Source organism: Zea mays, chromosome 9 (genome assembly GCF_902167145.1).
Source record: "Zea mays cultivar B73 chromosome 9, Zm-B73-REFERENCE-NAM-5.0, whole genome shotgun sequence".
Classification (NCBI taxonomy): Eukaryota; Viridiplantae; Streptophyta; class Magnoliopsida; order Poales; family Poaceae; genus Zea; species Zea mays.
The window spans coordinates 22,237,756-22,255,953 of record NC_050104.1 but is presented as its reverse complement, the minus strand read 5'-3'; the positions used below and the strand labels follow the sequence as shown (position 1 = coordinate 22,255,953).

Here is an 18,198-nt window from a genome sequence, read left to right as displayed (position 1 = left end):
AGACTCAACCTTCGTAATTGTATCGTCCTCAACCTTCGTCCGAAGTTCATTAAATCCTTAAAGGAATAATGCTTCAGCGGACGAAGGGCATTAACATTTAACATTTTATGTTGCCTTGTTCTTAATTCATAGCATTTGAGAATGAGTCCCCAACACAAGCTGTTACCATATGTTGTAGCACCTGGATATAATCCTCTCTCAGCACCAATAATCTAGGTCAAGAACACAATAGATTATTTTGCAATCACCTTCATTAGGAACCAAGGTCTTATCACATTTACTTTAATGGTCTTCCTGTACTCATCTTCACTTATATTGAGGCAATATCGCACCTTCCCTGGCCACACAGTAAAGACAATTATTTTTTAAGGAAAAAAACACCAGAAGCATAAACATAAACACAGACCAAACTTGCATTTATGGCGTTTAACATGTTTCAAGACTACATCCAGCGTTGAGTTTGTTTAGGATGCCAGATGCTAAATGTCGGGGAGTGGCCATAGCTGGTGAGGGTAGAGGTGATCCCCGCGAGATGTTGATTGTCGCTGCAACGGGCAAAATGCCCCCATGAAGCAAACCAGGGATGGGGCCAAATCTTGGTGAGACAGGACAACTAGGGAAGGGGATCGACGAAGGCATACCCGACGATGCTAGCAAGGAAGAGGGTGAGGACCTCGGTGAGGCTGGAGCTGGGGCCGATGCCATAGCTGTGCAGTGCCTCCACGATTTCTGCCGGCTTCATCAGTGGGAAGGAGGAGTTTGCCATTCCCTTCGTCGCGAGCACCGCAGGCAAATCGAATCGAAGTCATATGGGTTTTGCCCCTTTGCAAACAGGCAGGCGGCGACGTTGGGGGTCTTTGTCTTCCTGCCATGGTGGTGCCTGGTGGAGGCGGAGGGGGACACCAGGCCGTGGGCGGGCTGGGCTCCAGCGACCCGTGGAAGAGGCGGATGGGGCACAAGGCCATGGTCGGGATGGGCTCGAGCGGCCGACGGCGGGCTCAGGAATAGTGGAGGGCGGAGCAAGGGAAGAAGGCGATCGGGAAGAGGGCGAGGGCATCAGGCACCACCCCGGGAAGAAGGCGGCCGGGAAGAGGGCATCGGGCCATGTCGTCGCTTGGTTTGCGCGGAATGGGAGGGAGGGAGACGTGAGATGGGAGCACAATCATCGCGCGGTGATGGGGGTCGGCCCGCGCGGTGATTGGGGGACGACATTTTCGGGAAGGTGTGGGGCGGAGGACGCACTGCCGCGGCGAGATTAGCGCGGGGGAGACGAAGACGGAGGCGTGCGCGGTGGCAGCGAGATTAGCGGGGTGGGGAGGGCGGAGCCGTGGTGAAGGTGTGGACGCCCTCCTTGCCCTTTTAAGGAATAGTAGAGACTTCGCGTATTTTTTTTCCTTCGTGCTGCCAGCATTTAGTTGAACAATAATTTTAAATTAGTTGAACCATATTGGTTATTTGAATATTGAATATTACAATGAGTAAATGGTTTTTTAATTTTGTTAAGGTGGAACCCTTTTGTTACCAAGTTAGAAACATTTTTCTTTTGAACCGCGACAATTTATTGCGGCCATGGAAGTTTTATATCGTAAGACCGACCATGTACTATATAGTTAACTAAAACACTATTTTGTTGTAGACTACATTCTCTGTATACTAAAGTTTAAATATAAGTACGAGAATAAATAAATTGCCAGAAAATAGACTAATGATATCGGCCATAAAAATCACACAAATGATGGACCATGCCATGCATGTGCGGCACACAGTTTGCAATACGGGGAACACAAAAGTTTCCATGTACTAATTTGAATTAAAAAGTAACTAAATTACACACAAAACCTCCATCGTCTGCCACTGCCAGACCCTTTTCAGTTTTCTCCGTGCCTCTTGCTCCCTCCTGGCTCCGCGCCTGGGCCACCGAGCCCGCGATCGGATTCGCTCCCTCTTCGCCGCGCCCCACCACCCATCGCCGCTGGGGATCCCTAGGGTTTAGTGCAGTCGCTCGGCTCCGCGCCGTCCTCGCCGCTGCTGCCACCATGGTACGTGGATCTGAACCCGCCCGCTCTCGAATCTCCAATTCATTAGCCGTTTTTTTTTCTCGAGCCCAGTCCACGACGTTTTCTCGGAGGATCTGACCAATGCTGTTTTCCGCTCGTGTTCTCCGCAGCCGCTCAGGTTGGAGATCAAGGTGTGCCTGCCCGACCTCACTGGATCTCGGTCTCCACGTCGTTCTTCTACTGCTCGTGCTGCTTTGATTTTGCGCTGATTTCAGTTTGATTTTGTTTCTATGGTGGTGATCAGCGGAAGTTCGCTCAACGGTCGGAGAGAGTCAAGTCCGTGGACTTGCACCCCACGGAGCCATGGTAACTTCACATTATGTTTTGGGGATCATTCACTGAATTTCCAGCCATTTCGTCTGCCTGTGCAGTGTGCTTACCGCTTTGGTGTGCTTGTTCTTATTGTTGATTATATGTGGTTTGCATTGTGCAGGATCCTGTCGAGCCTGTACTCGGGGAGTGTCTGCATCTGGGATTATCAGGCACAGGTAGCCCGAACCTGTTTTTGTAAAGCAATGTGCATGAATTCATACCATTCTACTTAATAGGCCGCTTTGGCTTTTCTAGAGGGGTGCAACCAGGTCTATTGGTGCAACCGTGCAACCAAGACACATGAATGGAGATGGGAGGACTTTTTTAAAAACATCGGTTTCAAAACAAAGGTCCTCCCACCTCCATTCACGTGTCTTGGTTGCACGGTTGCACCAATTAATCTGGTTGCACCAGATACGTTCCCTTTCTAGAGACACCATTTTTATTATTTATCTAGACATATAATATATCTAGTTGCAAAGCAAAAGCTATGTATCTACAAAAGCCAAAACGACCTATAATTTGGGACATAGGGTGGCATGAACCAAGCATAACATTAGGGTTTACTCTTTCAATGCTGGATCCTTTATTCAAGACATTTTTGCTGATGCTATGATATATATGTGCTGACATGCTGCAGAATTTGTATGTCTAAGTTTCAGTTATGTTTACACTTTTTAAGAACTTTATTGCCGCCTTGCTTATTTCTCTGATTATATGTTGTTCAACTATATAGAGGCATTAGGGCTGCAAACAGCACATTGACCGTTCTGATACATTATTATGCTTGTACACTGAAAATGCCTGATCCTGTGTTACTGTCGATAGTTCAATTTCTTTTGCCACCGTGTGACCCTTCATATTGGCTCTGCTCACTTCTGCTGGCTGGGCCTGCAGCTGCAGCTAGCTGCAGCCACAGCTAGCACTACTGATCATGATGATTATGTTTACTCTTTTTTTAGCCAGTCTGCATTTCTGTGAGCTAAGGTGTTAACCTAATGACCTTTTATATTGTTGTATAAGATGACCTGTTTCTGTTTCATTTCTGTCATCAACCTTCACCATCATGGTTGTGGGTCTGAACCAATGTGAGATGTGTCGAGTTGCATTGCTGAATTATTGCATATCATGTATATGCACCTGCAGTTCTGCAAGATGTGTATGCTTTAGTACAAAATGGGGATTTACCTTAGTACAATAAGAAATCAGAATGGTTTTGTGAAAATTTTGAGTATGACACAAGAGATTTTCTGGGAAAATTAGGATCCAGCTACAGGATCTATGTATCTGTCATGAATGGATATGATTTACCAGTGCAATATTGCCATTTTACTTATTGTAACTATATATTTAATGTTGACGTAAAAAAAATTGGATCTGAGAATTTTATTCGTTAACATGTTTGTGTATACCTTTTCAGGCAATGGTGAAATCATTTGAAGTTTCAGAACTGCCAGGTGTCCAAAGCACTTAGATTCACGTGGAAAGAGAACTCCTGGCAATCAGAATGATGCTAATGTATATTTTAAACTTATTTTCAGTGAGGTCGGCAAAGTTTATTTCAAGGAAACAATGGGTTGTAGCTGGTGCAGACGACATGTTCATTCGTGTCTACAACTACAATACCATGGACAAAGTTAAAGTTTTTGAGGCTCATACTGATTACATCAGATGTGTTGCGGTCCATCCAACTCTACCATATGTGCTGTCATCATCTGATGACATGCTAATAAAACTGTGGGACTGGGATAAAGGGTGGGTGTGCACTCAAATATTTGAGGGACATTCACACTATGTGATGCAGGTTACTTTCAATCCAAAGGATATTAACACCTTTGCAAGTGCATCCCTTGACCGCACTACAAAGGTATGCCTTTTTGCAATATTATGCAGCGAGATGTTAACTGCGACTCATGATGTGATCTTGTTCATTTATACTTCTTACTTTGAACTGCAGATATGGAGTTTGGGTTCTCCAGATCCAAACTTCACACTTGATGGGCATCAAAAGGGTGTCAACTGTGTTGACTACTTCACTGGTGGTGACAGGCCCTATTTGATTACTGGTTCTGATGACTCCACCGCAAAGGTACAATTTTGTACTCAGCTGTATGTTTTGAGTGTTTGATTGTTCTATCCAGTCCTAAGGTGGTGTGCTTTATGGCAAAATAGGTCTGGGATTACCAGACGAAGAGCTGTGTTCAGACACTTGAAGGGCATACACATAATATTTCTGCTGTTTGTTTCCATCCTGAGCTCCCTATAATCATTACTGGATCTGAAGATGGTACAGTTCGTATATGGCATTCGACAACTTACAGGTAACATGTTTTTATTTATCTCTATGTTTGCTTGTTTATGTAAGCAGAGGTCCGTTCAATTTTTCTTTACAATTTGGCCATTATCAATTCTCCATCCTGAAACACAGATCTACTGACTTCTACATAAACCTTAACCCTAAACAACTATCTTGTTTCTCGTACAATTGGGCATAGCTAATTTCAATGTAAAGGCTTATGGGCATGACATTGGTATTTAACTTTCTTATGGTTCAAAGTTAAAACACACGGCAACTTATAATTCCATGGTGTGCTAACTTGAATATATGAGCTTATCTGCCATGTCCTTGAATGAAATATGCTTTATTTTACCTTTTATGATTAATACCTTTTTATTATTTCCTATGATATCATGCAATTTCTCACCAAACCCTATCTGCGCGTTATATTTTTTCCTATTTGCATGCGTGTCATGACCTGTCTTACATACACAATTACATTCCGTGTGTACACTGTGTAGTGACATGTAGGGTGTGAAACAAAAGGACAGCGATTAGTCTAACTATTTTGCTTATCAAAATCACAAATACTACTACATCCATTCCGAATTATAATACATTTTGCCTTTTCTAGAAACATAGCTTTTAGTATGCACTTAGATGCACACTATGTCTAGATACATAGTTAAAGCAATATATCTAGAAAAGCCAAACCATCTTATAATTTAGAATGAAAGGAGTACTTGTTTTTTTTTGAATCAGTTGTGGAGCCTGGCTCTTTTGGTGGGAGGTGCGGTGTGCACTCCCACCACCCAGACCCAAGTTTGAGCCCTCGTAGGTTGGTCAAGTTAAATTATTCTTGCCTCTGTGATAATCTGGAAAATGTTCTATACTGATTTCTGAACGCCACTTGTGTTGCTCTTTATAATCTCATCCTGAGATGTTCTTTGTTTTATATCTTGAACTATTCTGTAGACTTGAGAACACACTAAACTATGGCCTTGAGAGAGTCTGGGCTGTTGGATACATGAAGGGGTCTAGAAGGTAAGATCATTTGCATTCTCTTTTTGTTTCAGTAGTGCTGTTAGTTGTAATGGACACTAGCTATTAATATAGCATTTCACTTTTGAGTAGAACTAGAAGCACCATACAACTTTGTGTCTCTTAATGGTAGGTATGTATAGTTGTGTCATTCTGCTTGTAAATCTATTAGAAATGCTAGGGACCACAGTATGGTCGATTTGTATCGGCGGTTTCAAACTTACATATAAACCCAGTATGTTGATTGATGGGTGGCTGCTGCTACAATTTCATATCTTCTATCCTGTTCATTTCTATCTTTCTTGCAATGTTCATGTTTGTGGCTCTTAAGTTGTTCACATTCTTAAGACAAGACAAAGCCAATGGGTTTTTTTGTCCCTGTGGATGAGATTCTTGGTATCTAGTAGGTCCTATCCTTATGTAGTTGCCAACGGGCCCACTATGTTTTTCTAATACTGAAACAAGTAGATTATTTGTTTACTGTCTAGGATGGTGATTGGTTATGATGAGGGGACCATTATGATAAAAATGGGCCGTGAAGTACCCATAGCAAGTATGGATACCGGTGGGAAAATCATTTGGGCGAAACATAATGAAATACAAACTGTAAATATCAAGACAGTCGGTGCAGGTTTTGAAGTAAGTTGGTCTGTTTCAGCATAGAATAAAATAATTTAGCAAGCACTTGTCTAACAGTTTTTTTTTTTCAAATCAGGCCACAGATGGAGAAAGATTACCCTTGGCTGTAAAAGAGTTAGGAAGCTGTGATTTGTACCCACAGGTACTTCTGGATGCTGCTATGTTCTTTGTATTCTAAAATTTGTTACTATTGTAGGTTTATAGTGTAGTTATCAATTGGATATTTTTTTCCTTTTTTATTTGCCAGTGCCGATTTTTTATTTAATCTTCAGTAGTGTATAACCTAAAGGGCAGGCCTGATGCAGTGGTGAGAGCTGTCTCACTGAGTCACCAGGTCATGGGTTTGAAGCAGCCTCTCCACATTTGCTGGGGGAAGGCTTGCTTCGGTTTATCCCTTCCCTAGACCCCACCCATGCGGAAGCCTCTGGCACCGGGTCTGCCCTTTTTTCAGTAATGTATAATCTGATTGTGAGTAATCATTTTGGTTGGTCAGAGCTTGAAGCATAACCCTAATGGACGGTTCGTTGTTGTATGTGGAGATGGCGAGTACATAATTTATACTGCCCTGGCCTGGAGGAATAGATCATTTGGGTCTGCACTGGAATTTGTTTGGTCATCAGAAGGAGAATATGCAATTAGGGAAAGTACATCAAGAATAAAGATTTTCAATAAATCGTTTCAGGTACATGGTCTGCTTTAGTTTATTGTTTTTCTATATATTAATTGCTTAATCAGATGCAAATTTCTCATTTCTTCCATAGTTACCTAAACATTGCCTCTGGTTTTGGCATCTGTAAAGATGCATCCTTTACTCCTTCAGTATTCGATTGACCCTTGTAGCTTTCTTTTCTTTCATCACATGTTTCTTTAGTCAGTGGATGCTTCTGGATAAAATTCTAATTGTGCACTTTGATTTCCGCAGCAAGTTTTTCCCATGATTTGTTACTAAGGCTTACAATTCATTTGATATTCATAACTTATGCTTGTTGCATGTCCCTTGCCTGCTCACCTTTATTAGCCATATCACTTATCTAGGAGTTGTAGAAGCGAATGTGAAGTTTGTGACATAGCCTTTTTTTGAATTGTTTCACAAAGAAGCACATTGCAATCTTTTGGCATTTTCATTGTATTCTGTGACTTAAATTATCTGATTTTTTAGGAGAAGAAAACTATCCGCCCTTCATTTTCAGCAGAGCGTATTTATGGTGGGGTATTGTTGGCAATGTGTTCTAGTGACTTCATCTGCTTTTATGACTGGGCTGATTGTAGACTAATACGCCGAATCGATGTGAATGTTAAGGTGAGTCAAAAGTATTATTTTTCCTTGGGTGGAAATTTTGTATGTATGAGTTTAATATTAACCTTTTGTTTATCATGTGTTTATAGAATGTTTACTGGGCTGATAGTGGTGACCTAGTTGCAATAGCAAGTGATACATCATTCTACATCCTCAAGTACAATGTAAGATATTGTATCCTCAAATGATTATTATCTAGTTTCTTTTTCCTTCTTTTACCCACCTCCTTGTGATGATGGGGATTATAACACAAAACGAGATTTGTGCTTTGCAGAGAGATATTGTTGCTTCTTATCTAGAAGGTGGAAAGCCTGTGGACGAAGAAGGCGTTGAAGATGCTTTTGAGCTGCTTCATGAGATCAATGAGCGAGTGAGAACTGGAATTTGGGTTGGAGACTGCTTTATCTATAACAACTCATCGTGGCGCCTAAATTATTGTGTTGGTGGTGAGGTAAATATAGTCTGCTCGAAAACATTTCTTCTGTTTAAATTCTCTATATGGGCACTTCATGTCATGACTTCAATTGCTTACATAGTTATAAGCTTTATACTTACAGGTCACTACAATGTATCATTTGGATCGCCCTATGTACTTGTTGGGATATATTGCGAACCAAAGTCGAGTTTATCTTATTGACAAGGAGTTGAAGTATGTTTTCTCGAAAACAATGCTTCCTTTCCTTTGTAGCATCTGTTAATTTCTCTGACTAACAAATAGCTTGGTACAGTGTCATTGGGTACACATTACTTCTGAGTTTGATTGAGTACAAGACCCTTGTGATGCGTGGGGATTTGGATCATGCAAACAAAATTTTATCATCCATACCTAAGGCGCAATATAATAGGTTTGTGATTATCAGTTTGTTCCAAAATATATATTGACTTTTTTTTTCTAATTTATCTCTGCTTTTAGACCCATTTTCTATTTTGTGGAAGACAGGTTATATGTTAAATTGATGCATATATATTAGTGTCACAACTGTCCTGATGTATGTCATATCTAGATAGACTCTTTTAAGTGTATGTTTATGTTGTACTCCCTCCATTCCAAATTATAAGACGATTTGGCTTTTCAAGATTTATTGTTTTTGCTATGCATTTAGATATACACTATGTCTGGTTACATAGTAAAAATAATGTATCTTGAGAAGCCAAAACATCTTATTGACGAAGCCAGAACATCTTATAATTTGGAATAGAGCTAGTAAAAACTAATATTATTTTTTTATCTTGTGTATATTCATACTTTACTGAATTAATATACTTAGTTTTCTGCACTCTTTTTCTGTATTTCGTCCAACTTCATGTAGAGTCTGTTCTCTTCTAGCCTCAGTTCTTGTTTCTCTCTCATATGGCAGTGTTGCTCATTTTTTGGAATCGAGAGGTATGTTGGAAGAGGCTCTTGAGATAGCCACTGATGCTGACTACAAGTTTGACCTAGCTGTGCAGCTTGGAAAATTAGAAGTCGCGAAGGTACTGGTTATATTGTCATTAATTTTCTTCTAATGCTGTGGACTATATTTTGAGTTATTGTATACTGCATTACTGAAAAAATTACTAAGTAACATATATTATATGACCTCTCATGACTATTTACTGTACAGGCTATCGCCATAGAAGCACAAAGTGAATCTAAATGGAAGCAGTTGGGCGAACTTGCCATGTCCACAGGCAAGGTTAGCTCTTAAGCCTTATCAGTCTGTATTTGACATTTAAATAAGCACATTGCTAAGAAACAAGTTTTTGAGGATGGAATACCTCGTTTAGTGTGGCGTTTTTTTGTGATCAAATAGTTTTGGGTCGGGGCTTTTATCTTCTCAAAACTTCAATGGTACTTGTTTTTCTTGCTAAAACTCTCAATGTGAATGTGAATGATGTCAAATTGAGACATGACCTAAATCGAACATATCCTATCTGTATTAGCTCGTGAATGATAACCTTTTGGCGTGGGTATGCCACAACTCTACATTGCAGCTAGAGATGGCAGAGGAATGCCTTCTTCAAGCAAAGGACTTAAGTGGCTTGTTGCTACTGTACTCATCTCTTGGAGATGCTGAAGGAATTGAAAAGCTTGCTTCTTTGGCAAAAGAACACGGAAAAAACAATGTTGCTTTCCTCTGCCTTTTTATGCTTGGTAAAGTTGAAGATTGCATACAGTTGCTTGTAGACAGGTAAATCTTGTTTGCTGTGATTAAATCCTTGTTTTGGTGCTCTTCCTTTGAGAACTAAACATTATCTTGTGTATTCTGCAGTAACCGTATACCTGAAGCTGCATTACTGGCGCGTTCATATCTTCCTAGCAAAGTACCAGAGATAGTGGCAATTTGGAGAGACGACCTGAGTAAAGTAATTTCTTAATGTTCTCATCTTAGTCTTCTTTCTGAAAAGTGTCGTGTCATTAGAAAAAAACTGCATGCTATTATCTTATTCTTTTTGTCTGTATGCAGATTAATCCAAAAGCTGCAGAGTCTCTAGCAGATCCTTCTGAATATCCAAATCTATTTGAAGACTGGCAGGTTGCTCTAACTGTAGAAAAAAGTGTTGCGTCTCAGAGGTACACAGTATCACACAAACTACTACATTTTGTTCTAGAATATTGCTTACCAGAAGTTAAAAAAATACATTGAATCTCAGAAACTTCTTATTAAATCCAAGGAGTAATGTACTAATATTTTATTGCATCTGCTCTGAGAACTGAGTCCTGACCACCTCACAGTTTTTGACCAAGTAAAATTTTTGCATATGTGCAGGGGCAATTATCTTCCTGCTGACCAGTACTTGAATCATGCTGAGAAGTCAGACATGACTATTGTGGAAGCTTTCAAAAGGATGCAGGTTGTTCAGCATGAGGAACCTGAAGATGTGGCTGAGGAAAATGGAGAACTTGATCAACAGGTATCTCATATGCATTCTGCTTCTATTGCCCATTTCCTAGCATGCACTATGGAATTATTTTAGAAACTTGAGATATGTACTGATCTATTTTCACATCGGCCCATTCCTTGTGTCTTGATTGATATGAAATTATTTCATTATTTCTCCTTGTTGACTGTAACTTTTGTTAGCTTTTGGAATAATGAATGTAATTGTTTTCAGGCATTTGAAGAGACTGAAATGCAGAATACAGATGATGATGCTGATGAACCTGAAGAGACAGTTTTAGTAAATGGGAACAAGGGTGAGGAACATCAGGGTACGGACAATGAAGGAGCTTTATCTGCCTAGAATTCTTGGCAAATATGGGAACCCCAAGTTTTGCCTACGGTGATTCACTGTCTTTGAATTTTTGAGTTTTAGTACACTTGAATCCATAGCTGTCCTCAAAGTTTGGGTAGCCATTCCAATCTATCTCAATACACAATATTGACAATTAATCAGGAGATGAAATTACAATAATAGATTACCAGATCGTCAATTCACCTCTCCCTCATTTAACCTTTTTAATCGATGTGCTTATTACAAATATTCTGATATAGTTTTGTGGATGATAGTGCCATTGGGTTGCTAAGGAACCTAGAAATATTTGGTGTGTTTGGTTTGTGGAGTCACTTTATGCTTTATGAGGTGATGCATCATAAGTTCATTCCATCAATTTTGGTGGAATCAACCCACTCCTCATGTATATACTAATTATTAGTTTATGAGGAATATGTTGGTGATGGATCAACCCATTCTATTCCACAAACCAAATAAAAAAGTGAGGAGTGAGAAGAAGATGGATCACTTCTGGTGTGTTTAGTTTGTGGAGTCACTCTATACTTCATGAGGTGATGCATCATAAGTTCATTCCATCAATTTTGGTGAAATCAACCTACTCCGTATATATATATATATATATATATATATATATATATATATATATATATATATATATATATACACTAATTATTAGCTTATGAGGAATGAGGTGGTGATGAATCAACTTATTTTATTCCACAAACAAAATAAAAAAGTGAGGAGTGAGAAGAAGATGGATCACTGCATTCATCAAACCAAACATACTCTTCATTCCTCAAACCAAACACACTGATTATGTCTTGACAAGTCCAAGTGCCTAAAAACATAATGCAATTTTAGCTACCTTCTTTCTTATTAATACCAGTGTGGTCCTGTTTCGATGTAAGTAATTCCTTGTTTTGCTCCTCGCAGTGCTAACTCAACATGAATAGGGGCTGAAAGAAGCACAGCTCATTGGCTGCAAATTTTTTTTTCTGAGGGTAACAAATGTGGGCCCCCTGTTTTACTCTGAAGCACCGGAACTGGTGATGCTGGACCGCCTGATGCTTGTCATATAGAAGGTCGCTATACTTTTTGGTGTCAATCTGCCCATCCAGTCATGCTTCTTTTTGTAAACAACGTAGGCAATTCTTTCTTCTTGGAACGTTTGCAGACCCAATTTCCATGCCGTGAAATCAATGGATCGGGTGTGGGGCCAGCTGCAATGAATAGTGTTTGAATAATTGGTATAGAGGTATGTAGTAAAAATATGCCAGATTACCATAGGAGATGACAGCTTTTGTTACCCATTCATTGTAATGACCTTATTCGATAAGGTTACGTGTAGTCTACGATTGCAGTTGCGGGCCGGGAGTTTTTTCCCATGTTATGTAGCATCATTCTATCGGATCTGAGGCTTGGCTTGAGAATCTGTTTCGCTTGTTTGCGCGGATGCCTATCAAATGCTGGTGACTGCGAGAATTCAAAGCTGCTATAGGTTCGTGCCTGCCTGAAAACCCATCCAAGGTCCGAGGACCTTGACCAGACAACGCCATTACGCCACCATCGCCGCCGTTGAGAAGAGAGGACGCCACTGCCTCTGAAAGGATCCTCCACTTCCATGAGAGTCCAAAACGAGAGCGGCATGCCCATGTCTCCATGCGTGGTGAACTCCCAAGGCAACCACACTTGTTAATTTCACATGTTAGCTGCTTTCGAGGAAGAGGTTCAGCTGAGCCAGGAACTAGTTTGGTATGTGTGGTAGGCACTGGAGCTGAGCAACGATGATCGTCACCCTCTCTACATGTCAAGCCAACCTCTCCTTTTTCTTCTCTCCCTACTCTCTGGTCTCAATCTCTTATACGGTGCCATCGACCTGCATCTCAGCATTTCTGTGCTACGCTATATACCTATTGTTCAATCACTTGTTTTGGCTGCCTAAAGCGGTGGATTTAATGCAATGCCTCTATGTACGACAGATGTCACAGACTCCACAGGAATCGGCGGCGAAGCCATAATTCACAGAAAAACAAAATTATCATTATCGAGGCAAACTATGGTAAGGGTGTCTAGGTTAGGGATACATACTTTACTTTTATAAAAAACCGATTTGCATCTATATGTTTTTTTTAAATTGTTTTAGATGATAGTATGCTTTTTAGGTTCTATTTAACAAAGCTTCATCAGCATCTTTGTGAGCTGCTTTTTTTATCTATCATCTTTCTTGAAATTGTTTCTTGGACGAAGGTTTTTATAAGATTATCTCCAACAATATCCTCTGTATCCTTTCTATATATATTCCTTCTTTACTGTATCTTCTAAAAGATTCCTTCTTCTATGTCTTAATTCTCTCCGGCAAAAAATAGATATAGCAAAGGATAGAGAATCTCTGTATATATAGAGACAATGGAAGAACTATCTATTATTTAGAAGTTCTCTCTATATAGGGTACGGAACGGTTTAGAGAAACCGTTAGAGTCAGTCTTATTGAGAGACCAGTAAGCAACAACTTTGTTGCCTTGTGTTTTAAGGGGATTTTAATAATCTAATATAAATGAAGAAAATTTGTTACTTTTTATTGTTAGAATTTATACTAGAATACATGCTATTTGGATAAAAGGATTATGGATTTATTTTAATAAAATCCCTTGTGAGCCAAATCGAACCTAGACGTGCGTGAACCGTGACGATGAGATCAGTTTCTTTCGTACGTCTTTCCTCGGGCAATAATACATGGAAGACAAACTTTGCCGTTTCCAAACATGTGCTAGTTCTACTTCACATGCACACGCTCAAACTAGATCTCTTATTAACAGATGGCCAGGGGACTCGATCTCGGATGAATCAAATGGCCAGGTCTCCAGATCCCCTCAGGTCCTAGAGCCTCCCGAGTGGACAAAGAGGTTCCTATAAGGGTTAAGTACAAAGGAATCCACAAATCAAAGAAATGAAGGTATGATACCATATTTAAAGTCTCTTATTGATAGTCTCATGTTGCCGACACCACAAATAAAGTTTTCATACATCATATTAAATATGATGTGCGATATTAGAGTCTGATAGACACACTGTTGCTATGCCTTAGACAACATGCGTACTCAAAAGACCACTATTCGATATGCCATCAATCCTATAGCCATATATGGGTACACCAATGCATCAAGAATCATTATAAAGTATAGATTGCTACACCAGTTACCAACTATATCATACCCGACATCATGGGCTCTAGTGTCCGTCGATAGGACATGACATACATGACATACATGCCCCTATAACAGATACATGGGCCATTACAACAAGACATCCTTAAGACCGTGACAACTAAAGGCATGGCACTGCATACGACTCCACGACTAGGATAAACTTAGGGTTCTTGGGTCATATTTGATCAAGACCTATAGTCCATCAAATATATAATCCTCTCTTGGACTATAAAAGGGAAGAGTAGAATAATGTATAAAAGGATTCCAATCGAGGACATACACAATCATGAGGATTCTATACTTTAGGATCCCCAATCTTCTAGGGCAGACATAAAGGTGAGGAAACATTAAGTTAAAACTCTCACCAGAACTGAACGAAAAGGGGAGCTAGAAGGTCATGATGCTCAGTTGGTACTCAAGCTTTTAATTTTTTTCACCTTTGTGTTCATTAATCTACACGCAAGAGGCTATAGGGTATTACAGGCAATATGAGCCAAACCTCTCTAAACTACCCTCATGCTAGTACCCGGCAATGAAAGTCGCCTAGAGGGGGGGGGTGGATAGGTGAAACCTGAAAATTATAATTCTAAATCCAAACTAGATCCCTTGATTAGTGGTTAGAACAAGATGCACAATTATAGTAGTATAAAACTAAGTCCTTTGCTTGCAACGAGTATTGTTTTCAAAGATTGTGGAATTTAATCAATAGCAATACTACTAGAAATGTTAGTGAAGAATAATGCAAGAGGGCTTAGATAAGAAGAGGATAAACACAAGTTCTTTCTTGCAAGGAGTTGCTTCTCTAAATGAGAATTTAACTTGAAGCAACACAAAATAATATTAGCAAAGAGTAGCGCAAGAGAACTTAGAAAGAGAGAGAACAAACAAATCAAAAGCAATAAACACAAGAGACACGTGTGATTTATTTTACCGAGGTTCGGCCCTTGAAGGCCTAGTCCCCGTTGAGGAGTCCACTAAGGACAGGTCTCTTTCAACCATTTCCCTCTCTCCACCGATCACCAAGACCGGCGAACTCTTCTTCTTCTCAAGGATCACTTAAGATCCCGCAAGGATCACCACACACTTAGGTGTCTCTTGCTAGCTTTACAAGCCTCCAAAACTTTGGAGGAAGTTTAATGGGAGTCAAAACTCCACGCACAAATGAACACAAGATGTAGCACACACTTTCTCTCAATAAATCTCACAAGTCACTAGTGCTAAACTCACACGAGTAGCTCTCTTTTGCTTGCTCTCTCTTTTGTGGCACTTGTGAAAGTGGTCTAAATCTTGTGTATATGATGGATCAATGAATAGAGGTGGTTGGGAGGGCTTGGATATGTCAACTATATGGCTTGGAATGTTGCTTGGGCTCCCACACTATGAAATGGCCGGTTGGGGTGGTATTTATAGCCACCAACCAAATTGTAGCCGTTGGAGAAGGCTGCTGGCGATGGGCGCACCGGACAGTCCGGTGCGCCGCCACGTCACCCTGTCGTTAGGGCTTGGAGCTGGTCGACCGTTGGAGGCTTTGTCCTCATGCGGCACCGGACAGTCCGTGTGCCACTCTGACCTTCTGCTCTGACTTCTGCCGCGTTACTGTGCTGAACTGTTCACCCGTCAGAGTCGACCGTTGCACGCAGATAGCCGTTGCTCTGCTGGTACACCGGACAGTCCGGTGAATTATAGCGGAGCTGCACCTGGGAAACCCGAAGCTGAGGAGTTTGAGTTGATTCACCCTGGTGCACCGGACACTGTCCGACGCCAGATCAGGGCACACTTCGGTTTCCTTTTTGCTCCTTTCTTTTGAAGCCTAACTTGTTCTTTTTGCTGGTTTGTGTTGAACCTTTGGCACCTGTAGAATGTATAATCTAGAGCAAACTAGTTAGTTCAATTATTTGTGTTGGGCAATTCAACCACCAAAATTATTTAGGAAAAGGTTTGACCCTATTTCCCTTTCAATCTCCCCCTTTTTGGTGATTGATGCCAACACAAACCAAAGCAATTATATAAGTACAGAACTGAACTAGTTTGCATAAGGCAAGTGCAAAGGTTGCTTGGAATTAAACCAATTTACATTTCATAAGATATGCATGGATTGCTTTCTTCATTTTAGTATTTTGGACCACACTTGCATCACTTGTTTTGTTTTTGCAAATGTTTTTGGAAATTCTTTTCAAAGTCTTTTTACAAATAGTCAAATGTATATGAATAGGAATTCGAGAAGCATTTTCAAGATTTGAAGTTTTCTCCCCCTGTTTCAAATGCTTTTCCTTTAACTAAACAAAACTCCCCCTTAATGAAATTCTCCTCTTAGTGTTCAAGAGGGTTTTTACCATTTGAAAGAAGATCAAATATTTTAGATACCAATTTTTGATAAAACTCCTCCTTTTAAAATATAGATATCAATTGAGATAGAATTCTTAGAGGAATACTAATTTCAAAGATACCAATTGAAAGCATTAAAAACTTAAGCTTGGTTTCGAATTTTTTTTGAAATTGGCATGGTGGTGCGGTCCTTTTGCTTTGGGCTAATACTCTCTCCCCCTTTGGCATTAATCGCCAAAAACGAAGTCTTTAGAGCCCTTTTTACTTTCTCCCCAATGGTACAAATGAATATGAGTGAAAGATTACACCAATTTTGAGAGATGACGAAATACCAACAAATGATAGATAATACCGATGGTGTAGAGTGGAAGCGATGTCTTTGCCGAATACTCTATTTCCCTTTCAATCTAAGACTTAATACACAATATACTCATGGAAACATATTAGTCTTAGCCTTGGCACAAGAGAGATAGGAAACATGCAAATGTACCAAAGGAAAGAGACATGGTTAAAAAGATATGTCAATTAAGCTTGAACAGTTCTATATAATATAGATTGCTCCCCCTAAATATGTGCCTTGAGAGGAATACAAACTTTGTCCTTAAATGCCAAGTGCACATAATTAGGTTAATGAGAACATATATATATCATAGAAACTGTGAAGTGCAATGTGTCATAATATAAGTGTGATGCTCACGACAGACTATGCACTTATGAAAGCATGTTGAAAACATTTTAAGCAATTACCCTTAAGGATTTCAAAGAGACTTAAGGACCCTCCACCTTTGAAACAAAGGTTGCTTATCCTCATTACAAGGTTAAGCTTTAAGCTCTTTGACAATAAAATCACTTCACCTAGTTTTAACAAAAATGCATAGATACAGGAATGGAGTTTTTGAGAGGTTAAACTAGGTATGAAGCGGGGATATGCATAGACATGCTTTCTCTTCCTTTTATACAAGATGTGCAAGGAATGTATAGAAGAGGAAGATTTAGGTACATGTATAAATGAGAGGAAGTAGTTTTACCTTTTTGTACCTTCACATAGAGACGCTCTCTTCATTGTGCTTTGTCCTTAGTCTTAGTTACTTAAGACCTATATTCAAGACAGTGTATGGAAATATTTTGCACAAGAGAGAGTTCTATAACTAGTGATCCTTTTCTAAGTCATAGTTATTATATATCAAGTAGAACACAAATTGCATAAATATATCATGAATTCTCCTTTTTAACTTAGTGCATATCAAGAGAGATATCGATTGAAATTACATGAGGCATTAAGAAACTGAGAGCACCTAGAGGGGGAGTGAATAGGTGATCCTGTAAAAACTTGAACTTTAATGCCACAAAACTTTGTTAGGAGTTAGCACAATAAAACCAAGTGGCTAGATAAGAGTTCTTGCAAGACACGATAACCACAAGAAGATCAACACAGATAGACACAGTGGTTTATCCCGTGGTTCGGCCAAGTCCAAAACTTGCCTACTCCACGTTGTGGCGTCCCAACGGACGAGGGTTGCAATTAACCCCTCTCAAGCGGTCCAAAGACCCACTTGAATACCACGGTGTTTTGCTTTTTACTATATCCCACTTGCGAGGAATCTCCACATCTTGGAGCCTCTCGCCCTTACAATATGATGTTCACAAAGAAGCACGGAAGTAAGGCTGGGATGAGCAACGCACACAAGACACAAAATCAGAGCACAAATACGCACACAAGTCACAACTCGAGCTCACAACACAACCCAAAGAGTTCTCTACTCAAATGGAGCTCTAGTTGCTATCACAAAGAATCGAATGCGCGGAATGGGAGTCTTGGTGCTTAGG

At 40.0% G+C, this 18,198-nt stretch overlaps 1 protein-coding gene across 2 annotated transcripts; it reads left to right on the top strand.

Moving 5' to 3' along the window:
• The first annotated feature begins 1,829 nt into the window (after nucleotides 1–1,829).
• Nucleotides 1,830–12,272, top strand: LOC103638095 (coatomer subunit beta'-1). Of its 2 annotated transcripts, none has more exons than XM_008661083.2 (25): nucleotides 1,830–2,039; nucleotides 2,168–2,188; nucleotides 2,302–2,363; nucleotides 2,491–2,545; nucleotides 3,790–3,826; nucleotides 3,911–4,236; nucleotides 4,327–4,458; nucleotides 4,542–4,690; nucleotides 5,623–5,691; nucleotides 6,177–6,327; nucleotides 6,404–6,469; nucleotides 6,821–7,009; nucleotides 7,487–7,627; nucleotides 7,714–7,788; nucleotides 7,899–8,075; nucleotides 8,182–8,273; nucleotides 8,353–8,469; nucleotides 8,983–9,097; nucleotides 9,229–9,300; nucleotides 9,599–9,795; nucleotides 9,877–9,970; nucleotides 10,072–10,178; nucleotides 10,375–10,519; nucleotides 10,721–10,888; nucleotides 11,774–12,272. In XM_008661083.2, the coding sequence occupies exons 1-24, from the start codon at nucleotides 2,037–2,039 to the stop codon at nucleotides 10,847–10,849; spliced, it is 2,721 nt and encodes a 906-aa protein (XP_008659305.1). In that variant the 5' UTR covers nucleotides 1,830–2,036; the 3' UTR covers nucleotides 10,850–10,888; nucleotides 11,774–12,272. The 2 variants fall into 2 exon arrangements, with proteins under 2 accessions (XP_008659305.1, XP_008659304.1); XM_008661082.3 differs by having other exon boundaries at nucleotides 1,864–2,039; nucleotides 10,721–10,817.
• Nucleotides 12,273–18,198: the final 5,926 nt, after the last annotated feature.

What these genes read in the sequence shown, in the direction of transcription:
- LOC103638095 (XM_008661083.2), top strand. An exon ending in CTGATGACTCCACCGCAAAG is followed by an intron (nt 4,459 to 4,541) that starts GTACAATTTTGT and finishes ATGGCAAAATAG; the next exon opens with GTCTGGGATTACCAGACGAA. An exon ending in GGAGAGACGACCTGAGTAAA is followed by an intron (nt 9,971 to 10,071) that starts GTAATTTCTTAA and finishes GTCTGTATGCAG; the next exon opens with ATTAATCCAAAAGCTGCAGA.